This window comes from Canis aureus, chromosome 5 (assembly GCF_053574225.1).
Source record: "Canis aureus isolate CA01 chromosome 5, VMU_Caureus_v.1.0, whole genome shotgun sequence".
NCBI classification, from domain to species: Eukaryota; Metazoa; Chordata; class Mammalia; order Carnivora; family Canidae; genus Canis; species Canis aureus.
Window position 1 is genome coordinate 56,457,044 of NC_135615.1, and position 19,697 is coordinate 56,476,740.

A 19,697-nucleotide genomic window follows, 5' to 3' on the forward strand; every position below is an offset into this window, starting at 1 on the left:
TCTGTTCCATTGATTATTTGTCCATTTTTATGCCAATACCACACTGATCTGATTACTGTAGTTGTGTAGTAAGTCTTAAAATGAAGTAGCATTAGCCTCCAACTTTGTTCTTTTGGAAGTTGCTCTAGTCCCTTTGCATTTTCATATGAATTTCAGAATCAGTTTATCAATTTCTATTTTAAAACCTCAGGAATTTGGATTTGGATTTCATTGAATCTATGAGTCAATTTGGGGAGAATTGAAGTCTTTACATTTTTGAGTTTTCCATCCCACGAAGACAGTATATCTCTCCATTGTTCAGGTCATCTTTAATCTCCCTCACAGTATTTTGTAGTTTTCAATGCAGAGGGCTCACTCATCTTTTGTCAGATTTATCCCTAAATGTTGAATACTTTTGATGCTATTGTAAGTGATATTTTTTAAGTTCAATTTCACATTGCTTATTGCTGGTATATAGAAATACAGTTCTATTTGTATGTTGATCCTATTACCTGCAACCTTGCAAACTCACTAGTTTTAGCAGCTTTTTTTGTACGGTCCATAGGATTTTTCATAAGACATAGATCTGGGAATAAAGACAGTTTTACTTCCCCTTTTGTAATCTAGATGCTTTTTCTTTCTTTCTCTTCCCTTCTTGCACTGACTGGAACATCTAGTTAAACAGAAGTGTGATTTAAATTAAAAAAAAAAAAAAGCTTTGTTTTGTTCCTGATCTTAGAAAAAAATAATTTTTTCTTTAAGTATGATGTTAGCTCCATGTTGTTCATAAATACCCTTAACTGGGTTGAGGAAGTTCCCTTTTAATTCCTAGTTTGCTAACAGGTTTGTTGTTGTTGTTGTTGCTATAGTTGTTTAAATCAGGAATGGACATTGAACTTTATCAAAGATTTTTCTGCATCTTTTGAAACGATCATTGGGTTATTTTTACGTTTGTTACTATAATGAAATCTATTTTATTATATTGATGTTCACATATTAAGCTTGCTTTGCACTCCTGGGATAAACCTCACTTGATATCATATATCATCTTTTTTTTATATTGTAGGGTTTGATTTGCTAAAATTCTGTTAAGCATTTGCATCTATGTTCACGAAGGATATTAGTTTAAGAGCTGAGCTGAACTGGAGGGAGCTTAGCTGCCAGGTGTCAACTAAGAAAAGCCAGAATGAAAGTCATAGTCAAGCTTGTAATCAATTACTGTGAGAAAATGCCAGCTCCTTCAATGCTCCACGTTTTTTTCCCAGGAACAAGGCAAGTGAGGGTCAGATATAGCAGCATGAGTTGGGGTACCTGTCTCACTGCTGAGGGAGCCCCATACAAAAGACTCCTGCCATTTTATGGACCCAGCGAGTAGAGCTGAGGGAGAAGGAAAGAACCAGGAATGGAAAAGTACTGAGTATTAAGTCAGAGTGGAGAAAAACGTCTTTAAGTCATCCCCCTTCCTCTTTCCATTCCAGTAAAAAGAGAGATGTTGGCAGAGATGCCTGAAGAAGGCCTTGGCCAAAGGCTTCCAATAAAGAGGCCCTAAGAGGAGGCACCTGGGCTAGGAATGCATCTATGCACAAGAGCTTGGCCAGCCGGGGAGCCTGAGCTCTTGACTGCAACTTCCTCCAGGCAAGTCTGCTGTGGAAGGGGCAGCTTGTTCCTAGGACACCCAGTAGGGTAAGCCTTTGTAACTATCTGTGTTCAGGCCTGGAAGATCACACATCGAAATTTGGCCAGGAGCCAGACCTTAAGTTGGGGGGGAGGGGTTCTTGTAATACTTTTGTTAGATTTTGGTGTCAGAGTAATGCTGGCCCCACGAAATGATGGAAATGTTCTCTCTCCTTTTCAATTTTCTGGAATAGTTTGTGTAGATTTGGATTGTTTCTTAATGTTTATTTGCTGGAATTTACCAGTAAAGTTATCTGGGCCTGGATTTTTCTTTGTGAGAGGTACTACAAACCTGAATTTAGTTAATTTATGAGGATATTTAGATTATCTATTTTTCCTGAGGGGGGGCTTTGGTAATTTGTGTCTTTCCAGAAATTTGTCCATTTAATCTATGTTGTGGACTTTATTGTCAAAAAGCTGTTCGAGCTTCTCATTTATCCTTTTACTGTTTCTATAATCTGTAGTGATATTACCTCTCTCAGTCCTGATCACTCTGGCTAGGCAGTTATCAATTCTATTGATCTCAATCAGTTTTTTAACTCATTAATTTTTCTCTACTGTTTTTCTCTTTTCTGCGTCATTGAGTTGTAATCTGATCAGTATTATTTCCTTATTCTATCTATTTGGGTTTCATTTACTCTTCTTTTACAAGTCTCTTGAGGTAAAAACTAAAGTCATTGATTTGAGACCTTTCTTCTGCTCTTACGTAGTTCGTTAGTACTTCCCTTCTAAATCCTGCTTAAATTTAATCCCACAAATTTTGATATGTTGTGCTTTCATTTTCTTCAGCTTAAAATACTCTGTAGTTTCTTTTTAAATTTCTTCTCGGACCTATAGGTTGGAATTATGCTTCTTTATTTTCTAAAAATTTGGGGGTTTTAAGAGATATGATTCTCTTGATTGCTAGTTTAAATCACTTGTGGTCAGACACCATATTTTATGTGACTCAAATTATTTTAGATATATTGAGATTTGTTATATGGTCTGTCTTGGCAAGTGTTTTCTGTGCTCTTAAAAAGAATGGATTATTTAACTGGAGTGTTCTATAAATATTAATAGGCCAAGCTGGTTGATAGTGTTGTTCAGGTCTTCTATATTTTTACTGAATTGTGGTCTACTTATTCTAGCAATTTTTGAGAGATAGCTATTGCAACCTCTAATTATACTGTGGATTTTTCTATTTATTCTTTTTTTCTCTCCATGTCTGGATAGTTTTTATTGTTGTGCCTTCAAATTCACTACTTTTCTGTAATATCTAATCTGCTATTAATATGATCTCTGTGTTTTTCAACTTATTGTTGGTTTCATCTTAATTTGGATCTTTTTAAATATATTTCATGTCTCTCCTCAATATGTTCAATCTTTCATTTAGCCTTTTCAAAATATACCATCTAGCCATTACTGTTTTAATGTCCTTTTTTACTAATTCCATCATTTGTGTCATTTTTATTTCTATTGATAATTTTTTCAACCTATTATGGGTTTTATTTCCCTGTTTCTTTGCTGGTTTTGTTACCAGATGCTAAGTATTTACCATGTTGTTTCGCTTTGTTCTGGAGTGTAGTCAAGTTGTGTATACACTCCAGGTCTTACTTTGAGGCTTTGTTAGACAGGACCAGACCAGCATTAAAATAAAACTAATTTTGTTCTGCTACTGAGAGAAAATGCTCCTGAGTACTTCACCTCATGACCCAGGAATTACATTTTCTACCCCTCCTGGTGAAAACAGGCACTTTTCCCTGTGTGCGTGAGCCAGAGAGATTACTCCCTCTGCCTATTTTGAATGATTCTTCCCTCCTTTGTAATTGGTTTGTATATCTGCATAAGTGGATCAGTACCCAGCTGAATCCTCAAGGGGACCCTAAGCAGACCTCTGAATTTCTGTGTGCATCTCTCTCCTTTCTGGTACTCTGTCCCATGAATTCTTAACCATCTGGCCTTCCTAGACTTCTGGCTTCACCCCCTTATACTCAGGAGAATGCTGAGCTCTAGCCTGGGTTCTCCTCCCTGCACCATAATCTAGAAACCATCTCAAGACAGTAAATTTGGGGCAATTACAAGACTCATGTTGCTTGTGTATCATCTCTCAAAGATCACTGTTTTTCATTACCTAATGTCCAGGATCTTGATAATCATTATTTCTTATATTTTGTCCTGCTTTTCATTTATTTCAGACAAGAAGGCAAATCTTTTCATTATTACTCCATTATGGCCAGAAACAAAGGTCTGAAAAATAGTTAAGCATTGTAATATCAGCCAAATAGTTTTTTTTTTAGTTAAGGTATTTAAAAATAAACTTAAATTACCTAAACATCTACTTTTTCCTCACTGATAGCAAATAAACAAGATTTCAATATAAGTTGTCATTCATCATGAAATTGTTCAGCTGTAAACACTGGGAAATAATGGACTTTGCACTAAGAGTTTTATAGATCTTGATGCACATTTTCAAGGAGCAACAAGAAGAGATCAATAAACAATTAACTTATTTGAGAAGTCAACCTTTTAGATGTTACCAGACTGTTGAGCTTTGAACATCTTCACTAGAGTGGGACCCAACAAACAGGAAGGAAGCCTCTGCGTGTGGCCATACACCCCTTGTGGGGAGCCTTTCAGTTTAATTCACCTATTCAAAGTATATTTACTGAGTTCCTGCTGTCTGCCAGCAACTTTTCAAGTCCATGAAGATACAGTAGTGAACAAAACAAAGGCCTAAACCTTTGTGGAACTTAGTAGATGAAACAGACAATAAACCAACATAAAATGGTTCTACTGAGAAAAAAATGTAATCAGAAAAAGGGGCTAGCGAACTTCAATTTTAGACTGAGCTGTCAGGGAAGACCTCTCTGAGAAGGTCACATTGACTTTGAATGAAGTGAGAGAGGACACCATGCAAAACTCTAGAAAATATTCTGGAGAAAGGGGACAAATGCAAATACTCTGAGGTCCAAATGAGGTGAGCTGATTGAAGGATTCTGGTAGGAGTCTGATCCGAAATTAGCACTAACAAGGAACCATTTGGTTTTGTTGAACTACGTCCATTCATTCACTTATATATGTAAACTACATATCAACTGCGTATGCATTCGCTGTATGCGTGAATGCAAGGATGAGCTGCATAAAATAAAACATAAACACTACTTAATGGGAGAGAATCTGGTACATAAACAAGAATGGTCATAATAATGGGTATAGTGAGGCTTCAAGTTTAACAGCTGGAAGGGTATACTAATTGTAAGAGATTGGCCTACTTGGCCATGTGCGATTGGCCCGCTGGGCCCTATATTCATGAAGGGATCGGAGATTTGGGGGACATGCTCTGTGTAAAGATGAGAAGCAACTATTCAAAGGGAAGTGCTATGTTAATCAGAGCAAAGGGCCTACTTGTCAGAGCCCTTTGGCCCTGCCTCTCTGGGTCCATGCTCAAGTTCTTTAGAAGAGAGGTAAAGGGCTTCATTGTCGAAATCTGTATAAGAAACCAGAGCACCAAGCCATGCTGCTTGAGGAATAGTTCATATTGAACCCCCTTCACTGGAGTAGCTGCTGGAGAAACAGGGACAGGGATGAAGCAGCCAGAACACCATGGACAGAGACCCACACCAGCCAAGGCCAAGAGTCAGAGCAGCCCCATGGGGCCACCAGTGGTAGAGGAAATGCCTTGGTAGCCAGTAGGGCTGTGCTTAAAAGCACAAGAGAAAACTCCTGAGGATTCCTTAAATTAGTCCCTGGATTTTTTTCTGATGCAAATGTGTGACCTTGGGGTTATAAATACTTTAGTTATAATCTTAAAACAGCCAATTATTAGCTGTGTTTTCTTGGGCAAATTACTAAACATCTCTGGACCTCATTTTTTCATTGTTAAATAGGGATAATAATATCACTGTTAGGTGTTAGGATTGCTATGAGGTTTTAAGAGCATGTGGTTGGAGTGTCTGACTGGCTCAGTCAGTAGAGCAGATGATTCTTGAGCTCAGGGTCATAAGTTCAAGCCCCATGTTGGTTGTAGAGATGACTTAAACGTAATTTTTAAAATCTTAAAAAATAAAAGTAAGTGAAAAGCATGTGGTGTTTGAACAATGGCAACTGTTTTTATTATAATTACTATTAGTATTATTATTATTAAATTTTAGGAAACCTGAAATACCCAAAAGCTGGTTAGTATAGATTAAATTAATACTACTTAAAAACTATTATTAGGATCCAGCTCTCCCCTCAAGCTCTTGTGCTCTGGGAAGCATGAGATAACATTACAAGTAAGTACACAGCTTGGGCAATTTATTTAAGTCCCTTGAGCTCACTTTCTGTGTAACGGGGTATTAGTAATACCTGCCCCTTGTCCTCATGGGGTGGTTGTGGGGTCCCCTTCCAGCAATGGGCACAGAAAACCTTTTGTAAAGAGCTGTTCAAATATCACTGATGTCCAGCTGTCGTCTTTCCCACCAGCTCTGCTTTATGAAGCTCCTGGGACAGAGAAAACTCATTTTCGGGCTATTTTCAGGTCTGTAAGATGCAGCTGCTCAGAATCAATCGCTGTACAGCCAGAAGATTCTACAAGCCACCTGTTAAGGCTGCTGGATGCAGAAGCCCTGGGACAATCTTCCCCAAGCTCCTGACTTGCATTGCTCAAGGGACCAAAGGTAAATATCTTTTTCCTACTGTTTTGCTGTATTTACTTCCTGTTGCCTGACTACTTGCCTCCAGCATCAGTAATAGCCTCCAAACCCTTGAGTATATTTCTTTTCCATCCGCTCTTTCCCTGTTAGCAACAGCATTTACGGTGCCTCTAAAGAGCCAAGTCCTGGAAATTACCGCCCAAAAAAGCACTCAAAGTAGTAGAGGGATAATTTTCTCCCTTGTGTTCTCACACACTGAACGGTGTGACTCCAGTCCTCAGAGCCCAGGAAAAACTACCTTAAACCACTGGGCAAACTTTTCTTGCTCAGGTGCATATGTGCAAAAGGGGGATAATACTGATTCTCTGAGAAGAAAGTTAAATCCAACTCAAAGGTTTAAAAAAAAAAGTTCAGACTTGAAATAAAATTTAAATTTAGGATTTAGGGATCCCTGGGTGGCGCAGCGGTTTGGCGCCTGCCTTTGGCTCAGGGCGTGATCCTGGAGACCCAGGATCGAATCCCACGTCGGGCTCCCGGTGCATGGAGCCTGCTTCTCCCTCTGCCTGTGTCTCTGCCTCTCTCTCTCTTTCTCTGTGTGACTATCATAAATAAATAAAAATTAAAATAAATAATAAAAATAAATTTAGGATTTAAAGGAAGGAAGATTTGAAAAAACAAAAAAAAAAATACAAGAAAGGAGATGTAAGACCTTAGAAATGTGAAATATGAGAGAAGGGACAATGAACCGAAAGAGATATATGTTTACATACTAGAAGGAAACTGAAGATGATGGGTAGCTGTTTGGGAGCTTAAAAAAAATATACAACCTGGAAGAATGAGGATGATAGAAATCATAGCTCAAGGTGCTGAGAATAGCAGGATTTTACAGATTTAGGGATGGGAAGGGCAGCCTCAAAAGAAATTCTTTCCAATCGTTTGTGATATTGAAGGAAACAGCAGACAGCTGTTCTCCAGGAGAGGATGGGCTTAACCTTCAATAGGAGAGATTTAGGATAGACATTAGAAAATACCCAGGTATAAGTGTTGTGAGAAAAATGTGGAAACTCCAGCTCTGAGGATGTTAGGCATTAATAAGAGTGGCCACTGTCTTGTAGTCGTGGCTTCAGGACAAAACTGAGCTTTCAAAGGTCCCTCCATCCATATGCAACTATGACTCTCCATGAAGTTTTCTCCAGTCCAATTCCTTCTTTACCGTGTGTGGTAGAACATAGGAGATTCCTTCAGAAGTCTTTGCTGTTTTCTGAGTGTATCTGAGTCAGCTTCTAAATCTGGTCCACCTCTCTGACCTGCACCTTGAATTTTCCTTTAAAATGTTTCCCAGGGACGCTTGGGTGGCTCAGTGGTTGAGCACCTGCCTTGGGCCCAGGGCGTGACCCAGGGGTCCCAGGATCGAGTCCCGTGTCAGGCTCCCTGCATGGAGCCCGCTGCTCCCTCTGCCTCTGCCTCTGCCTCTGTGTCTCTCATGAATAAATAAATAAAATCTTAAAAAAAAAAAAAAAAAGGTTCCCATGGAACTCCAAGAGCAAGAGCCCGTATTTCTCTCTGTATCCCTGGCCCACCCTGTGCCCAGCACAGATTGTACTTGACAAAGAGCCTCAGAACAGCCTTCAACTCTGAGAAGTAAAGAAAACCACTGCAATAAAATAAAATATGGTTTGTGGAAACATCAGCGATACCAGAGAGAAATGGGTTGAGCTCCGGCCTCCGCCAGAGCAAGTTGGCTGCAGAGCCCTGACGTCCCGCTGAGGAGGGATGCCTGCGGGCCCTGAGCTCGGAGAACTGACCAGGGCCCTATTGTCCGGTTCAGGTTGAACTTTCACCCCTGAGCAGTGCAACCCACAGGAGCTACAGGGGCAGGGAGACTGCGAGGGTCGGCGAGGGCCTGAGTGCGGGTCCAGCCACCCCGGTCCCCGGTCCCCAGTCCCCGGTCCCCGGCCAGCACTCAGCCCTGCTCTCAGCCGCCCAGCCCAGGCCCCACGGGGACCCTGTCTCTCTCCAAAGCCAGTTGCTCACGCATCATCTTCAAGGTTTTGTCTTATCTTTATAACCCCGATTCCTCTTCTTAAGATTCATATTCATTTGCTTAACATTTGTCTTTACGTTGTCTTTAAGTAAACCTCTGAATTTCACTTATACTACTCATATGTAATGAGAAATTAGGGCTTTATATGCTGGTCACGTTTTTTTCTTTTTTAAATTAAATCCGTAATTTTAAAAATAAAAAAGATATATGAACGTGCTCCCCAGGATTTCCCCCAGTAGTGGAAATTCTACCCAGGGTTAAAATTCAAGCTATAGCCTAGCTACTCTTCATTTTTTTCCTCCACCAAGATGTCCATGGGTGCTATTCACAAGGCCACCATCCTCCTGCATGAGCGCCTGAACTTCTAACAGAAAATCTGGAGCAACACTGTATTATTTTCTCATTCAAGGTGGTATATGAGAACACAAGAGAATGATCACAATTATAGGGATAACCATGAAATCACTAATACTTTCCTCATAGAGCTGTTGAGGGGCTAAAACGGAACAATGAGCCTTTAGCATGGTGCTTGGCACACAGTCGGTACTCAATAATTTGTTCCTGTTTTGTTAACATGAATTATTCATCAATTTTGGTGATTTCTCTTCTTTTTTCATAAAAGAAGAGTGACATGACCTCACTACTCATGGTCACTGTGTCTGAGGACCCTGGCCACCACTCACACCAGTGGGAGCTGCTCCAAGAAGATGGTGGATGCTCCACACAGAGCACTTTCTCCCAGTCTCCAGGAAATTATTTTTCTATTTTTCTATTAATTCTATTAATTCATGGACTATGGACTATGAGTCCGTATCTATTTTCTGTTTATATTACAGCTGAGAAAACTTAGGTCCTTATAGAATCTTTTCCATTTAGAACTTTATCTTATTTCTCCATGTAGCATTACTCTGGCTCTGACATACTCCTGGTTTCTAAAGAAACCCACAACCACATTATGAAGAAAAATGTGAACTTCTGTTGGAGATTTACATGGGATAAAATAGTTACCTACGTTTCTATGAACACTTATACGAAATACGGAAAGATAAACCCCAAAACTTTTATTGTAAATGAAGTCGCTAGGAGACACAAGCAAACCGTGACCAGGTATAAAATAGTCATTGTATTCCAAAGAATATCCATCTATTCTTTTGTTTATTCATTCTATTCTATACATATTTTTGGACCAGTATTTATTTATTTATTCATTCTATTTAAAATACTTTTTTCAGACCACTGTGATAAGAGATTCTTTTTGATCAAGTCACCTACAGTTCAGTAAAGAAGACAATACATGTGTAATATTTTTTTTAAGATTTTATTTTTTTATTCATGAGAGACCCAGAGAGAGGCAGAGACCCAGGCAGAGGGAGAAGCAGGCTCCATGCAGGGAGCCCGATGCGGGACTCGATCCCGGGACCCTGGGGTCACGCCTTGGGCCAAAGGCAGACGCTCAACTGCTGAGCCCCAGGGGTCCCAATACATGTGTAATATTAAGCAACATTAGGTAAATATCTCACCATTTAGCTTCTAACCTTCCATCGTGGGGGTACCCTGCGTTTGTGTACCCCCTTGGAATTTTTACTGACTACTCTATAGCACACGCAGTTAAGTCATAGTGAGCGCCACTTAAATTTTGTCTTGGCACAAGGCATCTTCAGACATAAAGCCAACACAACTCATCTGAGATTTTTTTTTTATTATTAAATACCAAAAAGAAAAAAATTAAAGAAAACAATACAACAGGAGCACCTGGGTGGCTCAGTTGGTTGGGCGGCTGACTCTTGATTTCTACGCAGGTCATGATCTCAGGGTCATGAGATCGGGCTCCACTCTCAGTGGGGAGTCCGCTTGGGATTCTCTCCCTCCTACCCCTGACCTCCCCCCGCCCACATGCTCACTCTCTCTAGAAAATAAATACATTTTTTAAAAAGAAAATAATATTTTAAAGAAAAGAAAAAAGAATGTAATGGACATCTGTAACATTTTTTTGTCATATTTGCAATAGATTTCTTTTTATTTTTTTAAGATTTTATTTATTTATTCATGAGAGACACAGAGACAGAGGCAGAGACACAAGCAGAGGGAGAAGCAGGCTCCATGCAGGGAGCTCCATGTGGGACTCGATCCCGGGACTCCAGGATCACTGCCCTGGGCCAAAGGGAGGTGCTAAACCACTGAGCCACCCGAGCGTCCCCTATTTCTCTTTTTAAAAACAATTAAATAAAACATTACAGATACCATGAAAGCCCCACTCTGATCCTTCTCCATCCCTCCCTTTCTCCCCACAAGAGGTAACCAGCCTACCGCTGGGCAATAGGAATGCTTCCCATGTGTTTTTCATAGTCATGCTGCACATGTCTAAGTCTATAAACGGTCTATGCTATTGTTTTATGCTTCACTTTTTACATAAGGGATATCATACCTTACATATCATTTTGCAACTGGCTTTTTTCTCACCAGGATCTAAGTTTTGTGCATAGACCCCGGTTCATTTGTTACAATTGCTTCAGATTATTCCACCATATGAAAAATCATAGTTTATTCAGCCATTTCCCTACTGAGGGACAGCTTGTTCCACCTCCTTTTCTGTCCAAGCGTCACTCCAGGGGACATCCGTGCACTTGCCTCTGCACGCACATGTGCATGCATTCTTCTAGAGCAGCCCTGGATCACGGGTGCTGAGCTGTAGGACGTAAGCGTCTTTATATATATATATATATATGTATATATATATATATATATATACATATATATATATAATTTATTTATTCACGAGGGACAGAGAGAGAGAGAGGAGAGGCAGAGACACAGGCAGAGGGAAAAGCAGGCTCCATGCAGGGAGCCCGATGTGGGACTCGATCCCAGGACCCCGGGGTCACGCCCTGGGCCAAGGCAGACACTCAACCGCTGAGCCCCCCGGGATCCCCGGGCTGAGCATCTTTACCGGCTGGGCCGTGGCCAGAGTCGCCGCCAGGTGACCTAGCACCTGACACTCTGCTCACGGTGTGACCGCCAATAACTGTCAGCTGCTCCCGCCGTCTCCCGTGTCCACCGTTAGCGCGGGAATTCACTGCTGTGCGTCAGTGGGTGTGAAGTACACTCTGTGGCTTTAGTTTGCCCCCCTGCTTCCTCCTGCACGTCCCTTGTGGAGCAGGCCCAGCTGGCAGCTGTGAGGCAGGAGGCCCCCCTGTCTCCCCCAAGGTGTGGGGATGCCGCAGCAGGTGCGGTGGGACCCGCAGCAGGTGGCGCAGCAGCAGCGCCCCAGGGCGCCCGCACCCCGATGGGAGGTTCAGGTCCCATTGCGCTGCCACCTGCTCTACAGTCTGAGGCAAATCACCTCTGTGCCCCCCCGCACCCCCCAAAAGAACGGCTGCCGTGGGCAGGACCCGTGTCACCTGGTTGCTGCACGACCCCACCGGGTTGACGCTGGGAAGCACTTGGACAGCGTCTACACCCCGAGTCCGCGCTCAGTAAAGGTCAGCGTCAAACCAGAGGCGTCCTGTGCCTCTTGGCCAGGCCCCAAATCCATCGTGGGATCTGGCCCATTCTCTCGAAGACAGTTCCTCCCCCCACAGCCCCCCTGCCCGGGTCAGACCTGTCGTGGGTCACTTGGGGGCCACTGGGCAATGACAGTGCCACCCTGTTCTAATCCCCCTTGGGCCCAGCCCGAGACCACCTCTCTCCAGCGTCACTTGGAGCCCATTAGTCCATGCTTCGAGTTCTCGTGACTCTCGAGTAGAGTAACTCACCGCAGGCTACGACCCAGGACACCGTGGCCACCCAGCCACCCCCTGCCCCCGGGGATACAACCCTCCAGCGGAGCTGTGGGTCCGCCGGTGCTGCCGCTCACCCCCTTTCTCCTGCATGGAACAGCCCCCCCGCCCCGGGCCCACTAACGAGGGACCGGGTGCCTGGGTGTCTAACCGGCCTCCACTAACCTCCTGGCCCCCAGCCTCCTGGCCAGGGGCCCGCGAGCAGCTGTTAGTCCCACCCCGTGTTTGGCAAGCTCTCCCCCTTATTACCCAACCTTAGAGGAAAACCCGTTTAACGATGCTCCTCGATTGATTCGGGCGGCGTTTCATGACCGTTGGGCGAAGCGGTCCTACCACAGGGCCTACCATAGTGTGTGAACCAGAACTCAAGACAGAAGTGACATTTTTCTTATGCCTGTTGTCCCAACACACGTTCTGTGTTGTCGTTGTTGACGACCTCAGACTCACGGGGAACTTCCTCGGGGGCTGACCACCTGCTCTTCACTCCCAAGCTAATTCCTTCAGGTTCTTACTCTGCACAAAGCTAATCTCATTACTCCTTCTGGGGTCACCTGAGAACAATGACCCAGCTTTGAGATTAGCCAAAGCAGGATGCAGGCAGCTCCACTACCGAAGGCCAGGCCTCCGCCTGCAGAGCTTAGCAGTGTCGGCCTCAGGAACCCAGCAGGAAAGCGAGGATAAAGTCGAAGAGAAACGACCCAGGCCAGAGCCAGAGCGTTGCCAGCACGGCAGCCAAGGGGAGCGTGGGAAGCGCGCTTTACCCACCCACCCCCACCCCCGGAACCACGAGGCGGGTAAGACACCAAAGCACAGTGGGCCCAGCCTCGTTCCCCCGTCTCCTCCGTACCCCCCGTCTGCTCCTCGGAAGCACTGAAAAAGCTTTTTGGCAAAGTTAGCCTCAGTTTAAATGCACAGAAACACGTTTACACCAAAGTCTGCATCTCTTCATGTCCTTGAACCTGGGGTCCCCTTGGCCAGAGAGCACGGTCCACCCTCTCTCTGCCACTCCCCCCGCTACTCACCTGTCCCCCTCCAGCCTCTTCCTCCCACCTGCTCCACCTTTCCTTCCAGTTGGTATACGGTTGTTAGGTTCCGGCTACAACACAGCGACCTGGCAATCCTCCGCATTATCAAATACTCACCACAGCACGTGTCGTCACACACAGCACGTGTCGCCACACCATGTGTGTCCACACAACGTTATCACGATGCTGTGTCCCCTGTGCCTCTCCATGGATGGAACCGGAGCTTCGTATCTCTGAGCCGCCCTCATCCACTTGACCCCTCTCCCACCCGCTTCCCTTCTGGGAACCACCAGTCCTCTGCATTTACGAGCCTGTTTCTGTTTTGTGTTTGTTCATTCATTTTGTTTTCTACATTCCACATATAAGCGAAACCATATTTTTGTCTTTCTCTGACTTAGTTCACTTATCATAATATACTCTAGTCCATCCATGTTGTTGCGAATGGCAAGATCTCATTTTCTATGGCTGAATAATATCCCCTATATCTGTGTGGGTGTGTGTGTGAGAGAGAGATATGTATATATCCCACATACATAATATCTCATGTCTCTCTCTCACATCTTCTTTATCCACGCATCTATCACTGGACACTTGAGTTCCTTCCATAACTCGGCTATTATAAACAATGTTGTGCTTAAAAATAGGGATGCATATATCCTTTTGAATTAGTATTTTTGTTTTCCCCAGGTAAATACCTAGAAGTGAAATTGCTGGATCATGTGGTACTTTTTAGTTTTCTGAGGAACCTCCATACTGCATTCTACTGTGGCTGTAGAATTCCCACAAACAGTGCACAAGGATTGACCCTTCTCCTCATCTTCCCCCACACTTGTTATTCCTTACCTTTTTTGATACTGACAGGTGGGAGGTCTCACCTCATTTTGGTTTTGATTTGCATTTCCCTGGTCATCGTTGATGATGAGCGTCTTTGCACATGTCTGGTGGCCATCTGGATATCTTCTTTGGAAAAATGTCTTTCCAGGTCCTCTACCCATTTTTTATTGTGATTGTTTCAGGGGTAGGGGGGTGTTGAATTGTATGAGTTTCAACCCTGGCCGTACATTAAAAGAACTTAAAAAAAAAAATGTCTGAGCTTCACCCCTGTAGAAGCTGCTTCATTTGGACTGGGGTCTAGACCTGGAATGTTTGGCTCGTTGGTTATAATCTCCCCAGGTGACTTCAGTGTGCATCCAAGCTTGAAAACAACAGCCTTACCTGAAACCTGGTTCTCCCCTGACCAACAAGTTTCCTTTGCCTCTTGCTGGAGAATACACATCCTCCCATGCCTGAAAACCATCAGCCAAGCCAAGCTAATCAAGCTCAGGCTCTTCGAGACCATAGTCTCCCATTCTCATGTAAGAACAAAGCAAAACCAAAAAAATCATATCTTTACTCACCCAGGCATCCCAACAGTATTTTTAATATATTTCTCATGGGGATTCCTGGGGGGCTCAGCAGTTGAGTGCCTGCCTTCGGCTCCAGGTGTGACCCCAGGGTCCTGGGATTGAATCCCACATTGGGCTCCCCACAGGGAGTCTGCTTCTCCCTCTGCCTGGGTCTCTGCCTCTCTCTCTGTGACTCTCAGGAAGGAAGAAATAAAATCTTTAAAAATATATGTTTGGTCCATCTCCTAAGGGCAATATTATTCGTCTCTAATATCTGTATGATCAGCGACCCAGAGCTTCCCTGACAATGTCATCCTATTGATGGTGGCCCTCAAAGTTGTGCATTTCCCAGATTCCTTACCTAGCGACATGGGATGTGCAGATGAAACTAAGGATATTGAGATGTGGAGAAGAGCCTGGATTATCCAGGTGGACCCAACGTAATCACAAGGGTCCCTATAAGTGGAGAGGGAGGCAGGACTCTGTGTTAGTGATACACCATGAGTTAACTTGATCATCTATTGCTGGCTTCCAAGGTAGAGGAGAAGCCAAGAAACACAGGTAGCCTCCAGGAGATGGAAGAGGTAAGGAAACAGATTTTCCCCTAGAGCCTTCAGAAGGAATCCAGCCCTGCTGACTCTCGATGTTAGCCCAGTGAAACCCACTCAGACTGATTCCACCACTAGAATTGTAAGGTCGTTTGTGTTGTTTGAAGCCATTCAATTTATGGTAATTTGTTACAGCCGCAGCAGAAAACTAACACAGTGGCGGTAAAAATGTTCCAGAGTACACTCATACCTGCCAGGGCGTGCTTTTGGCTTCGAGTTAGTGTCACCTCTGCTACAGCTCCTGTGGAATAATCACTGAGAGTCTTGGTGATGACCTTGAGTCATGACTAGGCCTTCAGCCATAAAGGGAAGAATAAGCAATTGTAACACAGTATACGTACTTGCAGACCTACCAGGAGTGCGCGTGTTTGTTCATGGGAGACACACAATCCATGCCCCAGATGGACAATGTGATCAAGCACAAAACAAGAGCTGGGAAAAATTCATGAAATGGTTGTTAACTTTTTTTTTTAAGATTTATTTATGATAAACATAGAGAGAGAGAGAGAGAAGCAGAGACACAGGAGGAGGGAAAAGCAGGCTCCATGCAGGGAGCCCGACGCGGGACTCGATCCTGGGACTCGATCCTGGGACTCGATCCTGGGACTCCAGGATCACGCCCTGGGCCAAAGGCAGGCGCTAAACCACTGAGCCACCCAGGGATCCCCGGTTGTTAACTTTCAATTCCAGCTACACTAGAGCAGGTCAGAGACCACAGACCTCAGGCCTCTGGCACATTGGTCCTCACTCCTTTCAATCTCCTGTGTCCCCTGCTAAGGACATCAGGTTTTGTTCTAAGGCAACGACCTTGAGGGGCAGGGCAGAGGAGAAGAGAGGACAGATGGAGGACTTCCCAGTGCTCATTCCCAGGGTAGATGGATGCAAAATAATCAGATTTGCTCCATTGTCCAAACTGATAATCCAACAGGCATCTCCTGAAGGTCATTATGCTAAACAGTGTCTGTCCCTTGTTCCAGACTGTCTGGAGGAGGAGGGAGGGGGAAGGAAGAGAAAAACCCACATATCAGCGGTGAGCTCATGCATATTTTAGAATGAATCATTAAATTTTAAAAGGGGAATTTGGGTTAACCCAAAAGTAGCCAGAAATTTTGTAGAATCAGTATTCCTCATTTTCCCAACTTCCTGACCATCAGTATCTTAGCATACAGCTTATTTTGTCTTGAAAGCCTTTTGCTTTTAACTTCTGTAATGTATCATCACACCCTCCCTTTTCCCCCATGCAGTCTCAACCGATCAAGAGTCATAGGGATTAGAAAGACAAGGATCGAAATGTCGAAATGTCGGCTTTATGACCGCTGAGCTTTTGGAGGAGAGCCCTACGTGTGGGGCAACAACAGGCTTTCTTTTAGAGCACCTCTGAGGTAAGCAAAATGACCTCCTCCGTTAAGGCCGGCTAGTGAGGGTGGCCCGACCCCAGGAGCAGAGCTGCCCACGGCCAAGGTCTCAACAAGAGTCCAGAAGGGGCTGCCACAGGCTTACCTACCTTCTCCCTACCTCAGCGACCCCAGGGAGGGTTGTCCCAGGAGCACAGGCCAAGAACACTACACTCCTCAGCTTGGGTACGTGAAGAACAGGGAGTGAACCTTCTCCACCTGATAGCTTCTGCTAAATGATCACAAATAAAACTATGCTGTAATTAAGCTAACCAAGTAATTATATCCGGAGAAATCCTGAAAGCAAAATTAGCAAGGGCTGACTGAAGATCCATCACCACAAAGCGTGCTTAGAAGCAGCAGCCTCCAACTCAGGATGACGCAGAGTTTGAGGCGTGTGGCTAGGAATAAATAAAGTCCGGACATTCACCAATGATGCCTGTGCTCTTTAGAAATCAGAACCTGTTCAAAGTTTTCCCTGTAATAGCATTTTTCCTACTCACCTTATTTCAGATCTACTTTCTGGAGTGACGGAAAAGGGGGAGGAATTACATGTAGCATTCCAGAAATGACCATCTTATCTGTGAAGCCACCTGCAGGGAAGAATTTTTCCCCGTAGCATTCATAGCTGTGGCAGTTGTGCACTATTGAAATACCTGGGACTTGGGATTTTTCTAGTTACTCCTGTTTATTTTTATTTTTATCGAGGGACAGAATTTGATTAAGAAGATAATGGAGTTAATTTTTTGTTTTTTTGTTTTTTTTCAGCATGAATATCAACACATGAGCAAGAGTGACCCCACGTTTCTGGTTAATAGTGAGATGAGCTATGGTATCACGTAAAAAGCAAACCATGTATTGAAATACGTGAAATTTTCAAGAATGGTATTAATATCGTCTTAAAAACTTAATGCACGTGACTCACATATATTAATTTAGACAGCAAAGTTGGACAGTTTTTGTTTTACTCTCCTTTTGTACATAGTTGCTTATATGGAGTTGGGGGTTCAGATTTATTTTAAATAGGATTCATTTCTAAATTAATTTGTAGGGATCCCTGGGTGGCACAGTGGTTTGGCGCCTGCCTTTGGCCCAGGGAGCGATCCTGGAGACCCGGGATCGAATCCCACGTCCGGCTCCCGGCGCATGGAGCCTGCTTCTCCTTCTGCCTGTGTCTCTGCCTCTCTGTCTCTCTCTGTGTGACTATCATGAATAAATAAATAAAATATTAAAAAATTAATTAATTAATTTGTAAAAGCCGATGAACTATATTTACTTGTATTATAAAATAATCACTGCAAGTTTTTTAATGGCTTATTGCTCCTAAGCTTATAAAATGACTTCATGAAAACTTTTAGAGACAGAGGTTCCCCCATAAAAGGCTCATGGTACATTTTCCTTTGTGTTCCTGCCACCAACTCGCCAATTTGATGAGATCTGTCCAATTCTGAAAATATCGTATGTTATGCTTACAAAAACTGCCAAGAGATAGAGTAGGAGAAATGAGCACTCTCTTCTGCCCTGAAGCCAACTCGATCCTTCTACAACACTCTATCCTCTTAGGAAAGCTTTAGGTTGGCCAAGAACCAGATTTTCCCTTGACAACAAATGAGTCCTGTTGCTAGGTGATTGTGACATAGGAAAGGTAACCTCCAATCAAAGAGAAGCCCTAAAAGGCTGATTGTGGCATGCCAATATAAATATGAGAGCTCCCTGCCACCACTGTTAGGCCCTTCTCCTCTCCACTCGTAACTGCCAAGGGGAACAACATCTGCAATGGCCAGATCCATCACCAGAAAAACCAGACGACATCAAAGCCCAATCTCCAGAAAGAAATCACATTCCAGCACCGATTTTGGCCATAGAAATTATTCACTCTATGTAAACAGGGTCCTAAAGGAAGTGGTTCCCCAGAGGGGCATATCATCTCGCACCTTGGACATCATGAACACCCTGATCAATGACATCTTTGAGCTCATTTCTATGGAAGCCTGCAGCCTGATGTGCTTCAGAAATCGCTGTACCCTCACCCCGGAAGATCTAGAGAAGGCAGTGTACTTGGTGTTGCCCACGAAACTAGCTAAGTATGCGGTGGCTTTTGGAAGTGAAGCTGTCCAAAGATATGTCCACTCCTAAACTCCATATACCAGCTTAATTAAATCTTGGGGAAAGTAAATCGAACTTACTACCCAAATAATCACTCCACTCCAGAATTCATTCTTCTTTTTTTTATATCATAGCGGTATTTCCTGGTATAACGCCCCCTACCTGTCCCCGACCCTTGTCTCTAGAGAAGAATTATTCTCTTGTGATTTTACCTTGTAACGATTTGGCTAATTAGGTTTTTCTGACACCTGCTCCCTGCCCAAGTTCTACCCAGAACGCTTGTTTTTCCTGGGAGTGTGTAAATCTCATATAAATTCAGTGCTTGTTGTATTGGTATCGTTAACCATGTACAGGATGGCTCAAGCTGGTTATTCCAATCCCCGGGTCACACTGACTTTGAGCTTATGGGTTTATGAAGACATTTTAATCAGGAGTATACCGGCACTGAAGATTTTTTTAATCAACAAACTGTTTTCTAAAGCAAACTATATTCAACCAATTCAGTTCCTTAACGAATCTCTCTACAGTGTGTCAGTGATTTCCTTCGTTTTGTTTCTTAGTTCCTGATTTTCAACAAGTTCTGTCCATATCCATGTACATTTTATCTTTACATTTATTTTTTTAAGATTTTATTTATTTATTCATGAGAGAGAGAGAGGCAGAGACACAGGCAGAGAGAGAAGCAGGCTCCCTCTGGGGAGCCTGATGTGGGACTCGATCCTAGGACCCCAGGATCATGACCTGTGCCAAAGGCAGATGCTCAACCACTGAGCCACCCAGGGGCCCCTTATCTTTACATTTAAAACTGATCTTCACATTTGTTCACATCTTCACATTTGTTGCTCTCCACTTGTAGCATAATAAGACCAATACCCAGGACCCTACTACTCAATTGATAAACCTTTTTTTTTTCCCACAAATGTCACTGTTTTGTCTACGAAATACTGGAGGTGTTTCCAAGTCCCGTTTCCCTATCCACTGTCTTAAGTCTCATTTCTTTCCCATTCCCTTGCTTCTCTGTGTATTTTTTTGCAAATATCTCTACATAGTAAGTTGAATTTTGCTTATTTTGTAACATGAGGGTATGCGATTA

The 19,697-nt window shown here is 43.4% G+C and overlaps 1 protein-coding gene and 1 long non-coding RNA gene across 2 annotated transcripts; one reads left to right on the plus strand and one right to left on the minus strand.

Annotated features, from left to right (window-relative positions):
* Positions 1 to 9,649: 9,649 nt before the first annotated feature.
* Positions 9,650 to 18,154, minus strand: LOC144314243 (uncharacterized). The gene is made up of 5 exons (XR_013380069.1): positions 17,972 to 18,154; positions 16,609 to 16,730; positions 15,458 to 15,536; positions 11,258 to 14,691; positions 9,650 to 10,996 (listed from the first exon to the last, which is right to left on the minus strand). It is a non-coding gene; the product is annotated as an uncharacterized LOC144314243 (long non-coding RNA).
* A 120-nt stretch (positions 18,155 to 18,274) lies between these two features.
* On the plus strand, positions 18,275 to 18,634 carry LOC144313566 (histone H2B subacrosomal variant-like). Its single transcript, XM_077896500.1, has one exon. It carries the CDS (start codon positions 18,275 to 18,277, stop codon positions 18,632 to 18,634), a length of 360 nt encoding a protein of 119 aa, XP_077752626.1.
* The last annotated feature ends 1,063 nt before the right edge of the window (positions 18,635 to 19,697 follow it).

Excerpts from the sequence above, each read along its gene's own strand:
- LOC144313566 (XM_077896500.1), top strand. The coding sequence starts at position 18,275 with ATGGCCAGATCCATCACCAGAAAAACCAGACGACATCAAAGCCCAATC.